The 15,909-nt window shown below is 52.4% G+C and overlaps 8 protein-coding genes across 8 annotated transcripts; 4 read left to right on the plus strand and 4 right to left on the minus strand.

Moving 5' to 3' along the window:
* Nucleotides 1-350: 350 nt before the first annotated feature.
* On the minus strand, nt 351-1,612 carry CC77DRAFT_980219 (hypothetical protein; the record flags this gene model as incomplete). The annotated part of the gene is made up of 1 exon (XM_018536052.1): nt 351-1,612. Exon 1 carries the CDS (start codon nt 1,536-1,538, stop codon nt 351-353), a length of 1,188 nt encoding a protein of 395 aa, XP_018390579.1. The 5' UTR covers nt 1,539-1,612.
* A 773-nt stretch (nt 1,613-2,385) lies between these two features.
* Nucleotides 2,386-3,207, plus strand: CC77DRAFT_1027787 (F1 complex, OSCP/delta subunit of ATPase; the record flags this gene model as incomplete). Its single annotated transcript, XM_018526392.1, has 3 exons — nt 2,386-2,502; nt 2,601-2,918; nt 3,001-3,207. 3 exons carry the CDS (start codon nt 2,386-2,388, stop codon nt 3,205-3,207), a joined length of 642 nt encoding a protein of 213 aa, XP_018390580.1.
* Nucleotides 3,208-4,639: 1,432 nt separating this feature from the next.
* On the minus strand, nt 4,640-5,304 carry CC77DRAFT_1046495 (hypothetical protein; the record flags this gene model as incomplete). The annotated part of the gene is made up of 2 exons (XM_018527446.1): nt 4,640-5,131; nt 5,197-5,304. 2 exons carry the CDS (start codon nt 5,302-5,304, stop codon nt 4,640-4,642), a joined length of 600 nt encoding a protein of 199 aa, XP_018390581.1.
* Nucleotides 5,305-5,730: 426 nt separating this feature from the next.
* CC77DRAFT_1016154 (hypothetical protein) lies at nt 5,731-6,563 on the minus strand. The gene is made up of 2 exons (XM_018524162.1): nt 6,281-6,563; nt 5,731-6,129 (listed from the first exon to the last, which is right to left on the minus strand). The coding sequence occupies exons 1-2, from the start codon at nt 6,533-6,535 to the stop codon at nt 5,737-5,739; spliced, it is 648 nt and encodes a 215-aa protein (XP_018390582.1). The 5' UTR covers nt 6,536-6,563; the 3' UTR covers nt 5,731-5,736.
* A 14-nt stretch (nt 6,564-6,577) lies between these two features.
* Nucleotides 6,578-8,629, minus strand: CC77DRAFT_1016155 (batten's disease protein Cln3). The gene is made up of 3 exons (XM_018524163.1): nt 8,141-8,629; nt 7,347-8,082; nt 6,578-7,298 (listed from the first exon to the last, which is right to left on the minus strand). The coding sequence occupies exons 1-3, from the start codon at nt 8,241-8,243 to the stop codon at nt 6,791-6,793; spliced, it is 1,347 nt and encodes a 448-aa protein (XP_018390583.1). The 5' UTR covers nt 8,244-8,629; the 3' UTR covers nt 6,578-6,790.
* Nucleotides 8,630-8,676: 47 nt separating this feature from the next.
* CC77DRAFT_1016156 (hypothetical protein) lies at nt 8,677-9,771 on the plus strand. Its single transcript, XM_018524164.1, has one exon. It carries the CDS (start codon nt 8,945-8,947, stop codon nt 9,302-9,304), a length of 360 nt encoding a protein of 119 aa, XP_018390584.1. The 5' UTR covers nt 8,677-8,944; the 3' UTR covers nt 9,305-9,771.
* On the plus strand, nt 9,576-12,616 carry CC77DRAFT_305017 (Rxt3-domain-containing protein). The gene is made up of 3 exons (XM_018531155.1): nt 9,576-9,926; nt 9,988-11,575; nt 11,620-12,616. The coding sequence occupies exons 1-3, from the start codon at nt 9,767-9,769 to the stop codon at nt 12,566-12,568; spliced, it is 2,697 nt and encodes an 898-aa protein (XP_018390585.1). The 5' UTR covers nt 9,576-9,766; the 3' UTR covers nt 12,569-12,616.
* A 1,404-nt stretch (nt 12,617-14,020) lies between these two features.
* On the plus strand, nt 14,021-15,500 carry CC77DRAFT_1027790 (fructose-2,6-bisphosphatase-like protein; the record flags this gene model as incomplete). Its single annotated transcript, XM_018526393.1, has 3 exons — nt 14,021-14,192; nt 14,244-14,830; nt 14,877-15,500. 3 exons carry the CDS (start codon nt 14,021-14,023, stop codon nt 15,498-15,500), a joined length of 1,383 nt encoding a protein of 460 aa, XP_018390586.1.
* Nucleotides 15,501-15,909: the final 409 nt, after the last annotated feature.

Raw genomic sequence — 15,909 nt, forward strand, 5'->3', positions numbered from 1 at the left:
TGGGTTAATCACGACTTGATGCATGTAGCGCGGCGCTTGGTACTTGGACAACAATGGACACTGGGATATATAACGACTTGGGAATACGGGAAGGGACTACTCTGGAAGGATATACTTGGAACTGGAATTGGACAAAACGTTCGCATAGTGTTTTAATGCGTAATGCTTCTAATCTATGTATCTGTCAATAAACCAATCCGAAAGGCATAATTGCAAGATCATCCAAAACCTGCTTGCCCATCCAAAATGTTCCTCGATAGCGTACTCTTGTATGACTTGTGTGTCTTTTCAGACGTCAAGATATGTACACACCTTGTCAGTCCAACCATAACTCGAATACCTTCGTCCTATTATCCCCGCTTCTTGAACAACTCCCAGGCCTCTGTCAAACCTTGTCTCATTTCATCTTGCTTTATCTGCTGCACGTCTCCGACATCAACAACGGCAACCATTCTCTCATCGTATCCCTCACCCGAGAATAGGACGCGGAGATTCATCCAAGCCGGAACAATTTTGGTGTCTGTGCCCTTGACCTGCATCTTCTTGAAGAGCTCTTTCGCCACTTCTCCCTGGAGACGCTGAATATAGCACTCCCACTTTTCCTCGACGCCCATCCTAGTCCAAGTCTTCCCAAAGCCCTTACTGGCAGAGTCCATCTCCAAAATCAGGTTGAGAGAAACAAGACCGCGATAGTAGTTCTTCATGGCGTTATAACCACCACTTAGCAGCCAATGGAGGTCATAGAAGGAGCGGATCTTGATGTTGAGCTGAGTAACAAGACGCTGACATCCTGTAGGGAATAGCCTAATACTGTAGTCAGGCGGTGGGCAGAGCTCGTTTGTGGGCCTGACGACCTCGAATGCATTCTTGCCATATAGAACAGCTTTGGCTTCGGCGAAAACCTCCTTGCTGACACGGAGGATGTTGATGTTGGTGCGGCCGACAAGTGCAAAACGAGTCTTGTGTTCGTCAACGTGGAGGTGGACGAGGGCGTAGGCAATACCGGGGAGAAACTCGCGGCGCTCGGTGTAGAGGAATGCTGTCTTTTCGTTGTGAAACGTAGTGCGCTTCTGACGAACACATATCAGACCCGGGACGACGAGGAGGTGCGCGTAGATCTGGTTGCGGATGGACGTAGGGAGGTCCATGAAGCGGAAAGGCTCAGCCATGGTGGTAGGTGCATCGATAGTGAAGGCTAAAGAGGCCAATGTGTTGTGCTTCTCGAGAGCTGTGGGCTTGGTCTTGGAGAAGTCTGTCGAAGTTGCAGACAGAGGGACGGTGTTGCTTGCTAGTGGAGTACTCTCGCCATCATCGCTACTATTGCTAGTCTCGGTATTGAAAGCTTCCTCGGGCTCTTCGAAAAAGGCATCAGGTGACTTCCCTTCACTGACAGCGTTAGCGCGTCTTGCCTTGCTTTTGGAGTCTTCAACATCGCTGAAGCGCACGCGTTTCTTCGGGCCGCCGGTGGAAGGTGGCGTAAGGGGATACGAGCATGGAGGTGTTTGTGGTCGCTCAAATGGAGTATCCATTCTGGCCATGGTTCTTTACTTTATACGGAAAGGGTTGTCAGGTAGTAGGAGAAGAGTAAGGTAGACTGGAGGTTAGTAAATACTCAGGAAAAAGGATATGTGAAGGTGAGGGAGGACTGCTGCTAGACTCGAAGTGGGGTATCTCCATACTCCTCGTGACGCAGTGTTCGGAATATACGCCCATGGTGAGGTGAAGGAGGGAGAACCAACGCTCTCTGAGAGAGCTTGATGTTGTGCCGATAGGTGATGTCCCTCGTGGGCAGTATACATCTTAGACACTATATGCCAAGACCCATCTACACGGTCCTGGAGGGGTCGTCGCAACGAGGTTGTCGCCCGATCAGCATGGTGTTCAGTAGTGGTGGGGCAAGGCCGTATATCATCATGAGCTTTGCCTGTCGTCCATCTCTTTTGCTACGTGAGCTTCCTCCACAATGTCATACCACAAACACTTTTCATGATAGAGGCCCTACTATCAATCAATTACTTTCGGCTTTGCCAAGTTTTGAAATTTTGCTTGAGATTGAGACGTCGACCAAGTTAGATGGTAGGGGAACTTTTGGAGTCGCGTGATATGGCTCAGAATCAGGACGTCACTCGAGTAACGAGTGATTGCATGCAGATGAAAATTCCCAAAGATTGGTGATTGAGTTGCAGTTGGGGTAGACAACCCGCGGCCCAATCGGTGCTAGCCCCAGCCAGTGCCGAGCCGGGCTCAGAAACCTCATCGCAGCATCCTCAACTGCACCCGCGCCCCGAAAGCTGCCCCATCCCGCAATCCATCTCCCCTCTACCGACCATGTCTGCAGCTCGTGCCTTCAGCACCGCTTTCCGGGCTGGTGCGCCCCGCGCCCCAATGGCCGCCCGCTACGCCGCAACCCGAAGCTACGCTGCCGCCGCTGCCCCAACTGGCTCTGCCAACAAGCCCCCGGTTGCCCTCTTCGGCGTTGACGGAACCTACGCGAGTGCTCTGGTACGCCTTCCACGACTTCAATTGGCACATTGGCGATGATACGCGGATGGAATGCGGGCCAATGGCTAGGCAAGAGCTTTGGCTAACAATTGTGGTAGTACACCGCGGCCGCGAAGACCAACGCCCTCGACCCCACCGCGAAGTCGCTCCAGGCTCTCCAGGGTGTTTTCCAAAAGGACGCCAAGCTCAACCAGATCCTCCACGCTCCCTCGCTCTCCGTCTCCGACAAGCAGCAGATTGTCCAGGAGCTCCAGAAGCACATTGGCGGCGCCGACAAGGACGGCATCGTCAAGAACTTCCTCAGCACACTGGCCGAGAACAACCGATTGGGCGTACTACAGGGTGTCGTAGAGAAGTTCGGTGTGCTCATGGGTGCCCACCGCGGCGAGGTTGAGCTTACCGTTACCAGCGCTGCGGTACGTTGACTCTGAGATGGGATGGAACAACACAGTTGGAGGACTTGGGAACAAAGTTAGAACTACAACTGACATGACGCAGCCTCTCGACAACAAGACCATCTCCCGCCTCGAGAACGCCATCAAGAACTCGCAATACGTCCAGAACGGCCAGACCCTCAAGGTCGTTCCCAAGGTCAACCCCGAGATCCGCGGTGGACTCATCGTCGAGATCGCCGACCGCACCATCGACAAGTCTGTCGCCGCCAAGATGGCCAAGATGAACAAGCTCCTCAAGGATACTTTGTAAATATAGAGCGAGAGCGCATGGCGATGGACGTGAGGGGTAGGCATGTGTATTCTAGATGAGTCTTGGAAAAGAACAATTTACTACCGTCTACCACCTGGCGACGCGCCATGAACGACCGATGATTTGAGCGCTTGGATGTGTCAAGGATGATCTGGAACAGTTGATGAAATACAGAGACTATGAACTGATATCACATTACTGTCCGTCTAACACTGCTAGCAATACGTATTTCACTGGTACACCTGGATGGCAGCTAGTTGAAGGTATATTCGAAATGCCCAAAATGCAACCAATGCCATCTACGCTCTCCGCCTTGCATCCAGCCCAGTCATAGCCACACCATGTGCCGTACCTGCACGAACCACCCGAGTCTCTGGTCTGTCCGGGGGTCTGACAGGCGTCCCAGGAGCCGATAGAGTTCGCGATGTAGGCGTCGAGGCGACTGGTGGTCGTTCCGTATGGGTGTCTATCAAGGAGTCGTATGGCTTATGAACTAGCCATTCGTCACTTGCTTTGGGCATTCCTGGGGCGACGTAATAGCCGCATTCGTAGGTTCTTGGTCTCGACTCGATCATCCAAAGAGAATTTATATGCCATGGTAGTTCCACATCGACTGTTGTAGGAGTATCAGATAGGCGCGCAAGCCTTTTCCTCGCCAGGAAGAGTTCTTACTTTTCCACCAGCCATGCAAAGTGGGTATTGGTCTCCACCAGTTCGATGTTTGGGCATGTCGATGGAGACTCATAATTCAGCCCAGTCTATGGCAACGTTGGTAAGTTTCACAGAATTTGAGCAAGGAATACCGCTCAGGAATGTTCTTTCATCACATGGGAGGGGCCGTGGGCTACTTACAATCTGCAGAGGGAACCTGATAAGGGCGACAGGTGTTGCTTGGATCTCGCGGATATTGAGGTTTTGCTGGCAAGGCCATGCGGTTTCGATGTATGCTGACATTTTAGTAGTTGAAGTGACGTTTAGTTGGCTGTTAGAGCGTTGGATAAATCGTTATGAAGATAAAGTCTAGAGGGCTCAGGACTGCTGTTCATATACGAAATGAGCAGGGAATTCTCATTATTTCCTGGCAGAACTATGGTTCTATGGAAATCGTAACTCTGGTCCTTCTTCGTCGCGAACATAGTCACAGTAGGAGGAAAGCGGGTCCCTGGATGCCTGGACTATGGTTCATCTTCACTATAGACGCACGGGCGCATTACGTCTTTTGGGAGGCAGCGAAGCGCATACAGTCGAGTCTTTGAGTATGTGCACGATTTACGATTCGAGAGAATACTCCACATTGACATAAGAGTTCTATTACTCAGGCATGCTTCATAGCCAAGCGAAAATGCTTCATAAAAACTACACAAAACATAGTCCACCAAGACAAGTCTAAAGAATCTAATTATTGATGTTAGGGGGCCTCAAATCGCCTCTGCTATGCATTGTAACGCAAACTACCAAGATGTTTGAAGAAACTGGATACAAACTTCTTCACCTTCTGCACCCCAGTAGTCTTCTTCCTGTACCTTCTCCTCACAGCCATACTCACAGAACGTCCACGGCTAAACACCAAATCTCGAGCCTCATTTTCAATCTGCGTCAAATCTCGAGCCTCAAGAGTAAGGCCACCTGTGCATACGATTTCTCCATTGACAAAATGCTCGGATAATCGGGTATCATACTCTTCACTTGCCGAAGTTTCGGACGAGGCGGAGGAGTTGGAGGAATAGATGATACTGATACTATCTATGTCGGTGCGGTATAGTTGAGGGTTCAGTCTCAACGACCCAACCACACTGTCGCTTCGTTGTGGCGACGAAGCCAGTGTAGAGGATTTTTGGAATTCATTATCCCGATGCCTGGCGAGAAGGGTGTTGAGTTCCTCTTGTGAGGAAATGTGGATCCTGTCCCTGTTGTCATCGGTGGCCTATTCATGTCTTGTTAGCTACATTCTTCTGCTTCTTCGAGTTTGGAACGGAAAGCAGAACTTACAACGCGGATTGGAAAATCAAGCTGACTTGCATCGAAGCCCGGTGCTAGAGTAACAATATGCCACGTTTTCGGGAGATTTGAACGCCGGCATTGGATTTGTGCAGGCATTTTGGTGTGGTTGGTGTAAGTGGCTTGGAAGGCGAGCGTAGTGGTGGTTAAGACAGTTGGAGAGAGAGTTGAAGATTAGGATCGGATGACAATCTAATCGGGAGGTTGCTGCCAGATATATATTATGGCTTTCCTGTGACTCCTACGCGGCAGTATCGATTGCTGCTCGTTCATAGGCTTGACTGTAGCGAGGCGGAAGGGACGAACCATGGTTTCGAAGCGGGAAGTGGATCATCTGACGATGCTTGCCATAACGTCGCTTTGGTGTACGAATTAGACGGCCAACAATCGAAGGCAGACTTGAAGAGATTTACCATAGCCAGTATGGTTAGAGACACATGCATGGCGATGAGAATTTTGGTAGAATCAAAATTGGATTGTTCATTCAAGGATGTACTGACTGGTAATAGTGACGACCCTCCAGTGGCCGTTTCAAACTTGCCAAACATATTGCCTTCCAACACAAGGTCGGACGCCAATCTCTTCGTCAAATTCCGTCGCGGCATCCTCGTCATCTTCGTAGAAAGCGGCATCAGTGGCACTGAGTACGTCTACCTGGACAAAGATGGGCGCAACTACATCTACTTCCTCATCATCGTCCTCGTCCTCGCAAGCCCCATCCGTTTTACAACCCACGTACTCCTCAAATATGACACCCCGTTGTTTTTCCTCACAACCCAGACCATCGAAGACGTCGACTGGTTCAAGACCGTCTTTCTCCAGGTGGTTCCCACACCGCCTCCATTTCACATGCATGACCAACTGGTCCAGCCCAACCTGATCCTTCACAACCACAGTGCTCTCTTTCGTGTCTTTTAGTCCCGTCTAGCACTTGTGTTAGTAGGGTTCGTCGAGTTGAAAGCACATCCTACAGACATTCGCGGTATTTTACATGATCAGGTGATGCTGTAATTTACTATCAAACCGTTCGGAATACATCTCAGCTGTCAATTTGAAATAGAGAATGTAGACTTACAATTCGTATGGGATATTGGGGGATGATATTGCAGGCTGGACTCCATCTCAATTCCACACCGTTGATATGGTACTGTGGCAAACCGGCCTTCATTTCCTGTTGTTGCTGAGTGTCAGAGTGTGGTGTCGAGTTGTTGGTGTCGAGTTCTGTTGCGTCAGGTGCAGACTGAGGTAGGTTACTGGAATATTTCGAAGCCTCGTGCGGGAGTAGTCTCATTATCCCGCCCGTGGTGTTGTAGATAAGGATTGGTGACATCTTGTAGAAGATTAATGCGAGTATATGTATCTAGCAGAGAATGCTGATGTATTGTATGCACTAAAGAGTAAAAACTTGCCGGTTCCAAACCGTGGTTATAATTACTGCGATGAAATCACAATTGCTCACACACGTCAACCTTCTAAACGAGTCGTAGGGGCTTTTCTGATTGGACCGCGAGATCAGAGTCATATGATAAGGATGATTCAAACGGTGTGGAACCAAGGTTTTTGATAGCGTATGATATTGCAAATCTCACTGCAATTTGCAGTAATTCCTGCCATGATTAACTTGCCAGCGACACAGACTTACCTCAACGGCCATGCCTAAGAACCCAGCGATGCATATACCTCCAGAATCACTCACACTGGTCGCACCCAGACTAAACTCCCTATCCTCTTTCGGAACGTTATCCGTGATCTCAGCAAAGGTACTGACATAGACCAACCCGCCTAACAGGCCTTCCCAGAATATGATAACGCACACGATGTAGTAGCTCGGGATGAAATTGAACATGGCGTGCAGGGCGAGGATGATGAGATTGGCGACTTGAAGAAACGATGGGACGTATAGGTGGTGTATGCGTATGAAGGGTGTGGAGGAGCGCGAGATGAAAACACCGACCTGGTAGATGGCGTTGTACGTGCTGTAGAAAGAACGGTATTCGTCGAAGGGGGAGGATTCGAGGGGAAATAGCAGAGTGGGTGCAACGCCTTGGTTGATGGTGTACTCAGCAATGTAGACGAGGAGTAGGGGCAACATGCTGTGGCAGGTCAGCCTGGCGTATTCAGAGTGTGTACAATAGACTTACTATGGGAAGAACAATCCTCGCGCCCGGTTGAGGTTCGCCCGGAAGCTACTCAGTGCACTGTTAGCACCCTTATTATTGACGGAAGTGAAGCTGCGCCCTGAAGCTGAATGCATGGAGGAAGACAGCAGATCGTCTTGTTCATGCGCCTGGGCAACCTCGTCTTCCTCGTCGTCCCCTTGGTTATCGATGGCTTCATAACCACCTTGTTTCGGAGCGCCAGCACGCAGCGGCCCAAGTGGGAGTATGACAAAGAAACTCAAGACCATGATTAGCGGCAGGAAGGAAAAGACAAGTAGACTTGTGCGAGGGGTAATGCCCAGCGTGTTGGTCGCGATGGCGTACGCTCCAGCACCGATTAGACCTGCGCCGCCAGTACCTGAGCCCCAAGAAGCCAGAGCAAAGTGACCATAGTAATGTGTTAGGCCAAGGAAGCTCAGTTCACCACCTCCACTGCTCAGACTGGCAAGCATCACTCCACACATCTTGATGGCAATGGTCCTCGAGTCCTGCAGCGAAGGGGTGAGGGCGATGATGAGCATGCCGCATGCCGAGAGAGCGACGAATATGAGGATGCGAACAGTGTATGGGATCTTGTGTATGAAGTATGGAGCGCATAGTTTTGTCAGGAACGAAGGGATAACATCGGCTAGAAGTACGGCGCCTTTGGGGACATTTGGACCAACGAGGTCGAGAGCAGCGGAGAGGATGATTACGTAGAGGACATTGTTAATGAGGCCTAGGGCTGTTAGCTGCCGTGGTGCTGCCCCTCATCGAGGGTTCAGGTGCATGCATACCGAACAACCAAAAGGCGGCGCATACGCGTGGATCAGCGCCGTGGAAGACAGCCTTCAAGCGGGCACGATAGACGGCCCAGGAAGAAGCGGGGGAGCCAGGCATGGGGAGGAGCGGCATAGGTTGCAGAGGTGGTGGCACTTCACATATCGCAGTTTTGAGGGTGAAGGCGACTGGCACGTGTCGTGTGCCTCAGATGACGAGGAGCAGTTCGGAACAGCTGCGTGTGGTGGTGTTGATGATGGCTGTGGCTGGACCGACCAGTGACATGGATGGGCGCACCTGCCGATCAGGGCTTGGCACCAGGCGGTCAAGGAACGATTCAGGAACGGGCTGCATGGGCGACAAACGGGCGTCAGATGTTCCGAGTCGCATGGCATGCGCGTTCCTTTTTGTGCCTTGAGTGGCAACAGACTGGGCGAGACTGTCAGGCACTATCGACCAAGTATTGCCAGGGTTCTCTGGTATACGCATCATGATGGCTTTTTGTCGAGCAAACGTCTTGGGGTGGGTGCAAAGGCCTATCACACATGTCATACCTTCCTCTAGTCGGGCTGCGGGGCTGCGCTATATCCTACAGGGATGCTGGCGCTTGGTCCCATTGCGCCTTCTCGTTTCCTCGCATGCTCGAGGCTTCTTTCCTTCTGCAATACGGCAGCTCGCTTTGGAGCCGCTCCCCGTGACGACGACGACGACAACATCCCTCGTTGACTACTATACGATCAACTCAGACTACCTTGCGAGGTTCTGTTCGCGATCCTGACATCTTCCCTCGTCCTCACTACTCAGATGAGCCCAAGTCGACTATGGATCGCCCACCACCCTACCAACGTCCGCCAGACGGCCCTGTGAACTACCACCCGCAGACGACGCAAGCGTATCCAGGCTACCCGCCAGCCTCGCAACCGCAACAACAGCCGCCCCACGCTGCCTACACCGTCGACCCGTACTCGATGCCCCGTCGCGACCCATTCCTCCCGTCAGGACCACAACATGCTCGAGGCAGTAGTCAAGGACGGTCCGCTGGTAACAACGCGCCGCAAGGCCAGGCTGAGGGGCAAGGACAGGGTAGTTGGTCAAATACAGGTAGGTCTACATCTTTGCCCATGTCTTCAAGAGCACATCTGCGCAGTGCACAGGCCAGGGACAAAGCATCAGTAGTGTAGTCTGGACTTGTTTGCGCATTTTTGTAGCTCTTACCAGTCACAAAGGTGCTCAAGTCACCCAGGCTGCATTTTGACCTGAGTGTCTCAGTCCCTGTGGCACCGCTCGCGTGGCTGTCTGGGTGGTGGAAAGCCAGGCAAGAGACGGTAGTGGGAAGACGTTGGCTGCATTGACGTGCGGCATGACACGTCAATTGCGAAAAAGCACTTCACTGCCCCTCTCGTCATATGAATGCAAGCAAATGCAGGCAGTGTTTCCCTACTAGTGTCGCCATAGCATCCCGAGCCACACCAACCGAGCATTTGGGTTGCAGAACGGTGCGCGCATTTGTCGGTGGAGTTGGCATGGGTCTGGCGAATTCTATGGCGCACTCCGCAGATGTGGCTCCTAGCTAATGCACGATCCGCGGGCCTCTAAACCTCTTTCGAAAAGTCGCGACTCAATGTCCGAGCTTGTGCTGATCCATGTCTTTAGCGCGACCGATACACTACGAGACTCATCGCTCTCAGACGAACCCTCCACCGCAAATGACGGCCTCCAACAATCCTCAACCGCCTGCGCCCTATAGCTTCGATGCTGCGCGCAACTCTTCGCTGAACCGCGCCAGTCCCCCGGCCTCCTATGGTACAGCCCCGCTCCCAAAAGCGATGGTTCAAGCTTTGTCCCAGACTAACTCTCCCTCCAGGCCCGTCTCACGACCCTCCACCTCCACCATCCTTCGCGCGACCCCAAATGCCTCCCCCATCCTCTCCCACGCAGCAGCATCTTCATGCATCCCAGTCACAGCGTCCACAGTACACCTCCAACTTTGGCGCCAACAGAGAGCTTCCTGGCTTAGGGCAGGCGTTGCGACCGGGAAGCAGCATGTCCATCTCCTCTCTCATCGGCGGCGGGGGTGACACAGGGGCCCTTAATCAAACAACACAACCACAGCCCTCACCTCCCACCAACGCCTCATCCGCCAACGGTCACAGCATGCAGCCACCTTCGCCCCGGCGTGCCTTGCCAGCTGGCGCACGATCAGATTTCCCCCCGTTCCGTCGCCAGTCCACTCCAGAGCGCAGCATGTACGCTAGCAATACTTCGCGCTCATCTGAGGGACACGCCTTTTCGGCTGGCTCACCCAGACAGTCCTACAGCAACCAAGGTTCGCCTGACCCAGGCCGCCAGTCGCTACCGCCAAATGCGCAATCCTACAAGCCGTTGAATTTCCCTGGCCATCGTCCATATGCGCACGATGTAGGGCGCCAGCCGTCTGGAAACGTCCCATCTCGACCGAACAGCCAGCCCATGGGTCCCCAAGGAAACACTGAACAAGAGGGGAGGTCCATGTACGATGGATTTGCAGGTCGGCGCAGCGCTTTTGGACCACCTGAGGAGCGACGACGCACACTGGGCGAGTCGCATCACGCAAGGCCCAACGCTGCAGAGCTCCTAGCGGGCACAAATCACAGCGCGTCCGAGAGAGATCGGCCCGTGACTGTGCACCCTGTGTCGCAATCTGGCTTCAGTCCCCCTCAACCACAACGCAATATCTCTGGCTCATCAGAACCTCCGCGCAGTCTTTGGCGTCAATCAGCGCCCACCGGTGCTGCTCGCGAGCCTCCCCAGGATAGTCGCGCAGAGGAGCCTCCACCGATGCATCGCACTTACGGCCCATACCCTCCGCACATGCTAGGTGGCCCTCGCTATGGCCCACCAAGCTCCGAGGAAATGCTGCGACGCAGTGTAGACCAGCTGGGCCACCGCGTTGTGGAGCAGTATCACGCTCCTCCTACCTCCGATCCCAACTCTGAGCGACATAGGACTGAGCCACTCGCGCGCTCTTTGTCATCCCGATCCCTATACGACCAGCCTCCCAAGATGGGTGAAGCCATGCAACACTCCAAATCACACATTGGCTTTGGCTTGGAAGCAAGCAGACGGACTGGCAGAGCGTCCCCACTACCACAAGCTGTTCAAGGTGCCCAGGCGCAGCCCTTGTCAATTGGCAAAGATCCTGGTATCAAAAGCGAATTCGGACGCATGTTCTCCGGCCTCGGCAGCGGCTTAGGATCGTCGACTCCGTCGCGGGGAAGTCCCATGCCACAAAACGGTCAGGGCTCATTTGAGTCGGACAACGGCGAAATGATGAGAAGGATCGGCTCTCAGCAAGGCAGAAAGCCGCCGAAACGAGTCAAGGACGAGGAAGGCATTTTCGACATGGAGAACGCTGACGGCAGAGGAACACCTGGCGCTCGTGGGGCTAAGCGGAACAAACACCACCATCATCAGTGAGTCTACTCAGCCTCTGTCGAGGTATTTACTAACAGCATAGTCACCACCATCATCACCACCACAAGCCTGACGAGGACGCGTCCATGCCACCAGCCTCAACTTCGATTAACGGGCGACAAGCGAGCTTACCACAAGCCGGCCCAGGCCAGTCGGTTCATCACCACCATCATATTGGAGCAAATCCACATCACCATCACCACCACCACGCCCCCCGAGTTGCCCACCAGCCGCCGCAACAAGTCACGAAGGTCCTCACTAAGGTCCACGACGTGCAACCTATTCTTGAGGAAGCTGCTAAGCGTCCTCGTAAGCATCTTGGATCGCAATTGTACGAAGCAAAGACAGAACTGCCAAAACCCAACTCGTCGCTAGACGATCAATTCGGATATGCCTCGAAACCCCAACGTCTGCCTCGCTTCGATGTCAACCCCATCAACTGCACTTTTACCATCAGGGTACCTCGATACTACCTAAAACCACGACAACGCCAGCATGTTGTGTTGGAGAGACATCTTTGGGGTGCGCGTGTGTATCGCGATGATTCAGACCCTATTGCTGCAGCGATCCATTCTGGGTGGATACGTGGCGAATGGGATGATACCGTTGATGTTGCTATGCTCGATCCACGCATCACCGCGCCCAACGACCCAACCGATGCTGCTGACGTTCTGATCAAGACCCCGGCCGCTCCTGTGACGCCGCCTGCCGACATGGACCTGCAGATTGAGATACTCATCCTTCCGCAACTCCAAGAATACACCGGGTCCGTCGAGTATGGCATTTCGAGCAGGAAGAGCAAAGCTCACGAAGGTCTCAGCTTTATGATCAACAAGATCCGATGGGTTGAAGAAGGCATTGGTAGCAGGGGACAGGAAAGGACAGCAGCAGCATTAAAACGACGGCTCGATGCTAGTGCGACTCTCCTTGCTTTGCAGAGTGGAATCGACGACGCTCACCGGGTCAACGGAATGGCCAAACTATATGCTTGATATTTAGCTGGCCTCATCAGAGTCCATGACACATAACGGCCGTCTGGAGATTGATTTCGCATCGCATTTTGTAGCGCAAGATGATTTCAGCATTGCTAGATACCCGCATCTTTATAGCTTGGACTATGGCGTAGGATTGCACATAGCGTAGGCGAAGTTTTGGTATAGGTATATGAAAGACGATATAATGAGCATTGTTGAACCCGTTGGGAAAAAATACAAGTCTTTAATATTGGTAATGGCCACACCTTTGGATATGAGTGCTTTTCAAATAGCGGCTGCCAGCCACTATGCATTGTTATCAGGTTGCCTACACGTGGGGAGAATAGTGGTAGCCATGTGAGATAACCAATCCCGCGGCGATCACACACTGCAGTACCAGAGCGATAGCGGTCTGGACGTACCCCAGGCTTGCGTGTACACATCTAGCAGCTTCGAGGAACAATCTACTCCGTTTTCGAGATGTGCATTTAATCCTCCTACCTTCAACACCCAAGCGACAGATTGCTAGACATACAATACTTTGCCAGCCCACTGCCCCGCCACAACGACAGCTTGCGTGACGCCATCATCACAACGCGTACTGATGTCAAAAATGGGTCACACTCGGACCTACTCGATATCAACTGTAAGTTATCTTTTTTCTTGCGAAGATCTCCAGGGTGCACCATTGTTTTTCGCCGATTTACGACGACTGGCGTGCGACTACTACAACGTAAAGAAATTTCGCACCCATCCATCACGTCTTTCCGGCTTTCGGCGGCTTTAGTATGTATGGCATGGTTCTGGACTACCCCTAGCTATGCTGCTGGAGCCGTTGTCGTCATACCGCAGAAGCATGTGGCATCATGGCACACGACCGGAGAATTCGTAGCAACACGGCGACTGCTTGAAACTGGCCTGATGGCGCCCATTGCTGGAGGCCGAGCCCCAAGGAACACGAATTGGTAGGCGCCAGCGACGACTGTTGTTGCACTGTCACGACTGCCGGTCAAGTGGACACAATCAACTGCAGCCAGAGCATCTGCTATCGAATGAGAATCACCCGTTACATCTGCTCCACCGTGCCCGCTAGCCTGGAGCCGCAATCCGAACGCTTGCTTTCTGGCTTGTGAAAAGAAGGACGCCGTACCGAATGCGGGGGAATCATCGTCAATCAATCCATCTCCTCTCGCTTCTTGACTGCCGGGCCGATCTCACGACTCTGCAACACGACATTCGACGTCCATACACTTATTGCTTCACCTAACAGACGATTCCAGCTCTGCGACTCCTGTGGCTTCTGTTGACCGCTTAGCATCTGTCCTTGCTGCATCTTTGATTAAAAGCCGCATTCTATCGCTGCATATCGGAATACCTTCGGCTAGATTTCCGATCTCATAACTTTTCTCAACTTCTTGTACATTCGCGTCGCCGTTACTGGATTTCAGGGAGCTGGACTCGCGACACACAATGACAGACTCCAATGGAATTTATGCGCCAAATATGCGCGCAGTGCCTGCTGGCGAGTTCGTAAGACCAAGCAGAAAGACTAACGGTGCTGGTGTACAGGCCGAAGACACGCGGATATGCGTCGTCATGGTGGGCTTGCCTGCGCGGGGCAAGAGTCTGATCGCACAGAAAGGTAAGCTTCTCCTACAGAATCCTGTGCAACTGCTAAACCTTTGTCATGCAGTCGTTCGTTACCTACATTGGTTATCGATCAAATCAAAGACGTTCAACGTTGGACAGTATCGCCGTACTGCAACCCCTAACCCCTCCGCCGAGTTCTTCGACACCTCCAACCCCGAAGGAGAGCGCCTCCGAAAAGCAGCCGCCGAAGCAGCCGTCAATGACATGTGCAAGTGGTTTTCCGAGGGCAGGGGCTTGATCGCAATACTAGACGCCACAAACTCGACCAAGAGCCGTCGCAGGTGGATCCAAGAACGATGTGCTGCGGAGAACATCGAGACGTTGTTCGTTGAGTCAAAATGTGACGACGAGGATCTCATTATGAGCAACATACTGGAAGTAAAGACGACTTCTCCAGACTATGTTGGCCAGGATCCAGAGGAAGCTGCAGCAGATTTCCGCAATCGTATTCGCAACTACGAGAAGGTGTACCAGACAATAGACGAAGACGAGCGCGACCTTACATATGTCAAGCTTATCGACGTGGGTAAGCAGGTCATCATCAACCAGATCCAGGACTATCTCCAGAGTAGAGTGGTGTACTACTTGATGAACCTCCACATCAAGCCACGTTCGATCTGGTTATCGCGAGTAAGTAATCTTTGCGAGACTACGCTATGAAAGCTAATCGTAGCAGCACGGTGAATCCGAGTACAACCTCACAGGACAAATCGGTGGAGATGCCAACCTCTCAGAGCGAGGCGACGCCTACGCGCATGCGCTTCCCGGCCTGGTTGCGAAATCTGTTGGCGACGGCCGCAAACTTACTGTCTGGACCTCAACCTTGAAGCGAACGATTCAAACCGCACGATTCCTTACATTCGAGAAGTTGGAATGGAAAGCGCTCGACGAACTCGACTCCGGTGTCTGCGATGGCCTTACATACGCTCAGATCGAGCAAAAATTCCCCGAAGACTTCAAGCAACGCGATGAAGACAAATATAACTACCGCTACTTGGGTGGAGAGTCATATCGCGACGTCGTTATCCGCCTCGAGCCCATCATCATGGAGCTAGAGCGCAGCGAGAACATTTTGATCGTCACACACCAGGCCATTCTCAGGTGTATCTACGCATACTTCATGAACGTACCGCAGGAGCAGAGCCCATGGATGGAAGTCCCACTACACACGTTGATCAAGTTGACGCCCAAGGCGTACTCTACACAAGAAGAGAGACTGAAGGCCGATATCCCGGCAGTCAGCACCTGGCGAGGTAAGGGCAGCAAGGCTGAGCATCAGCCTGCAAATGGCAGCACATAGGCCTAACTCCATCCAGCTCCCGGGGAAATATGCTCGGCGCCGCTTCCCTTGGGAGCGGATGTGGGAAGAATCCTTACGAACTAGCATCGACACTATAGACGGACAGAGAAGGTTATGTGGGGTTTGCGTTTTGATCGACTCAAGGTTAATCTCTCGGCGTGTGTGTGTTAAGCATTTGGCATAGATTAGCATTTCAGCGTTTTGGTCACATCACTAGACGGCAATATCCCAAGGTCGACGGTCAAAGGGAGGAGGTGTCGACGTTTCAAGGCATGACAGTAGCTACCAGATATCAATGTCAAAGGACATCCTGATAATGAGTCTTTTCTTCAGCGATGCATATGCTCTGACTTTTCAATTAGCTACGATGCAAATAGTAGGTAAATTACTAATAAACAAGCATATGTGA

Source organism: Alternaria alternata (genome assembly GCF_001642055.1).
Source record: "Alternaria alternata strain SRC1lrK2f unplaced genomic scaffold CC77scaffold_2, whole genome shotgun sequence".
NCBI classification, from domain to species: Eukaryota; Fungi; Ascomycota; class Dothideomycetes; order Pleosporales; family Pleosporaceae; genus Alternaria; species Alternaria alternata.

What these genes read in the sequence shown, in the direction of transcription:
- CC77DRAFT_1016156 (XM_018524164.1), top strand. Translation starts at nt 8,945, where the DNA reads ATGGATCGCCCACCACCCTACCAACGTCCGCCAGACGGCCCTGTGAAC.
- CC77DRAFT_305017 (XM_018531155.1), top strand. Translation starts at nt 9,767, where the DNA reads ATGTCTTTAGCGCGACCGATACACTACGAGACTCATCGCTCTCAGACG. An exon ending in CAGTCCCCCGGCCTCCTATG is followed by an intron (nt 9,927 to 9,987) that starts GTACAGCCCCGC and finishes CTCTCCCTCCAG; the next exon opens with GCCCGTCTCACGACCCTCCA. An exon ending in AACAAACACCACCATCATCA is followed by an intron (nt 11,576 to 11,619) that starts GTGAGTCTACTC and finishes CTAACAGCATAG; the next exon opens with TCACCACCATCATCACCACC.
- CC77DRAFT_1016155 (XM_018524163.1), bottom strand. Translation starts at nt 8,243, where the DNA reads ATGCCTGGCTCCCCCGCTTCTTCCTGGGCCGTCTATCGTGCCCGCTTG. An exon ending in CGCCGCCTTTTGGTTGTTCG is followed by an intron (nt 8,083 to 8,140) that starts GTATGCATGCAC and finishes TAACAGCCCTAG; the next exon opens with GCCTCATTAACAATGTCCTC. An exon ending in CGAGGATTGTTCTTCCCATA is followed by an intron (nt 7,299 to 7,346) that starts GTAAGTCTATTG and finishes GACCTGCCACAG; the next exon opens with CATGTTGCCCCTACTCCTCG.
- CC77DRAFT_1016154 (XM_018524162.1), bottom strand. Translation starts at nt 6,535, where the DNA reads ATGTCACCAATCCTTATCTACAACACCACGGGCGGGATAATGAGACTA. An exon ending in CCCAATATCCCATACGAATT is followed by an intron (nt 6,130 to 6,280) that starts GTAAGTCTACAT and finishes CACAAGTGCTAG; the next exon opens with ACGGGACTAAAAGACACGAA.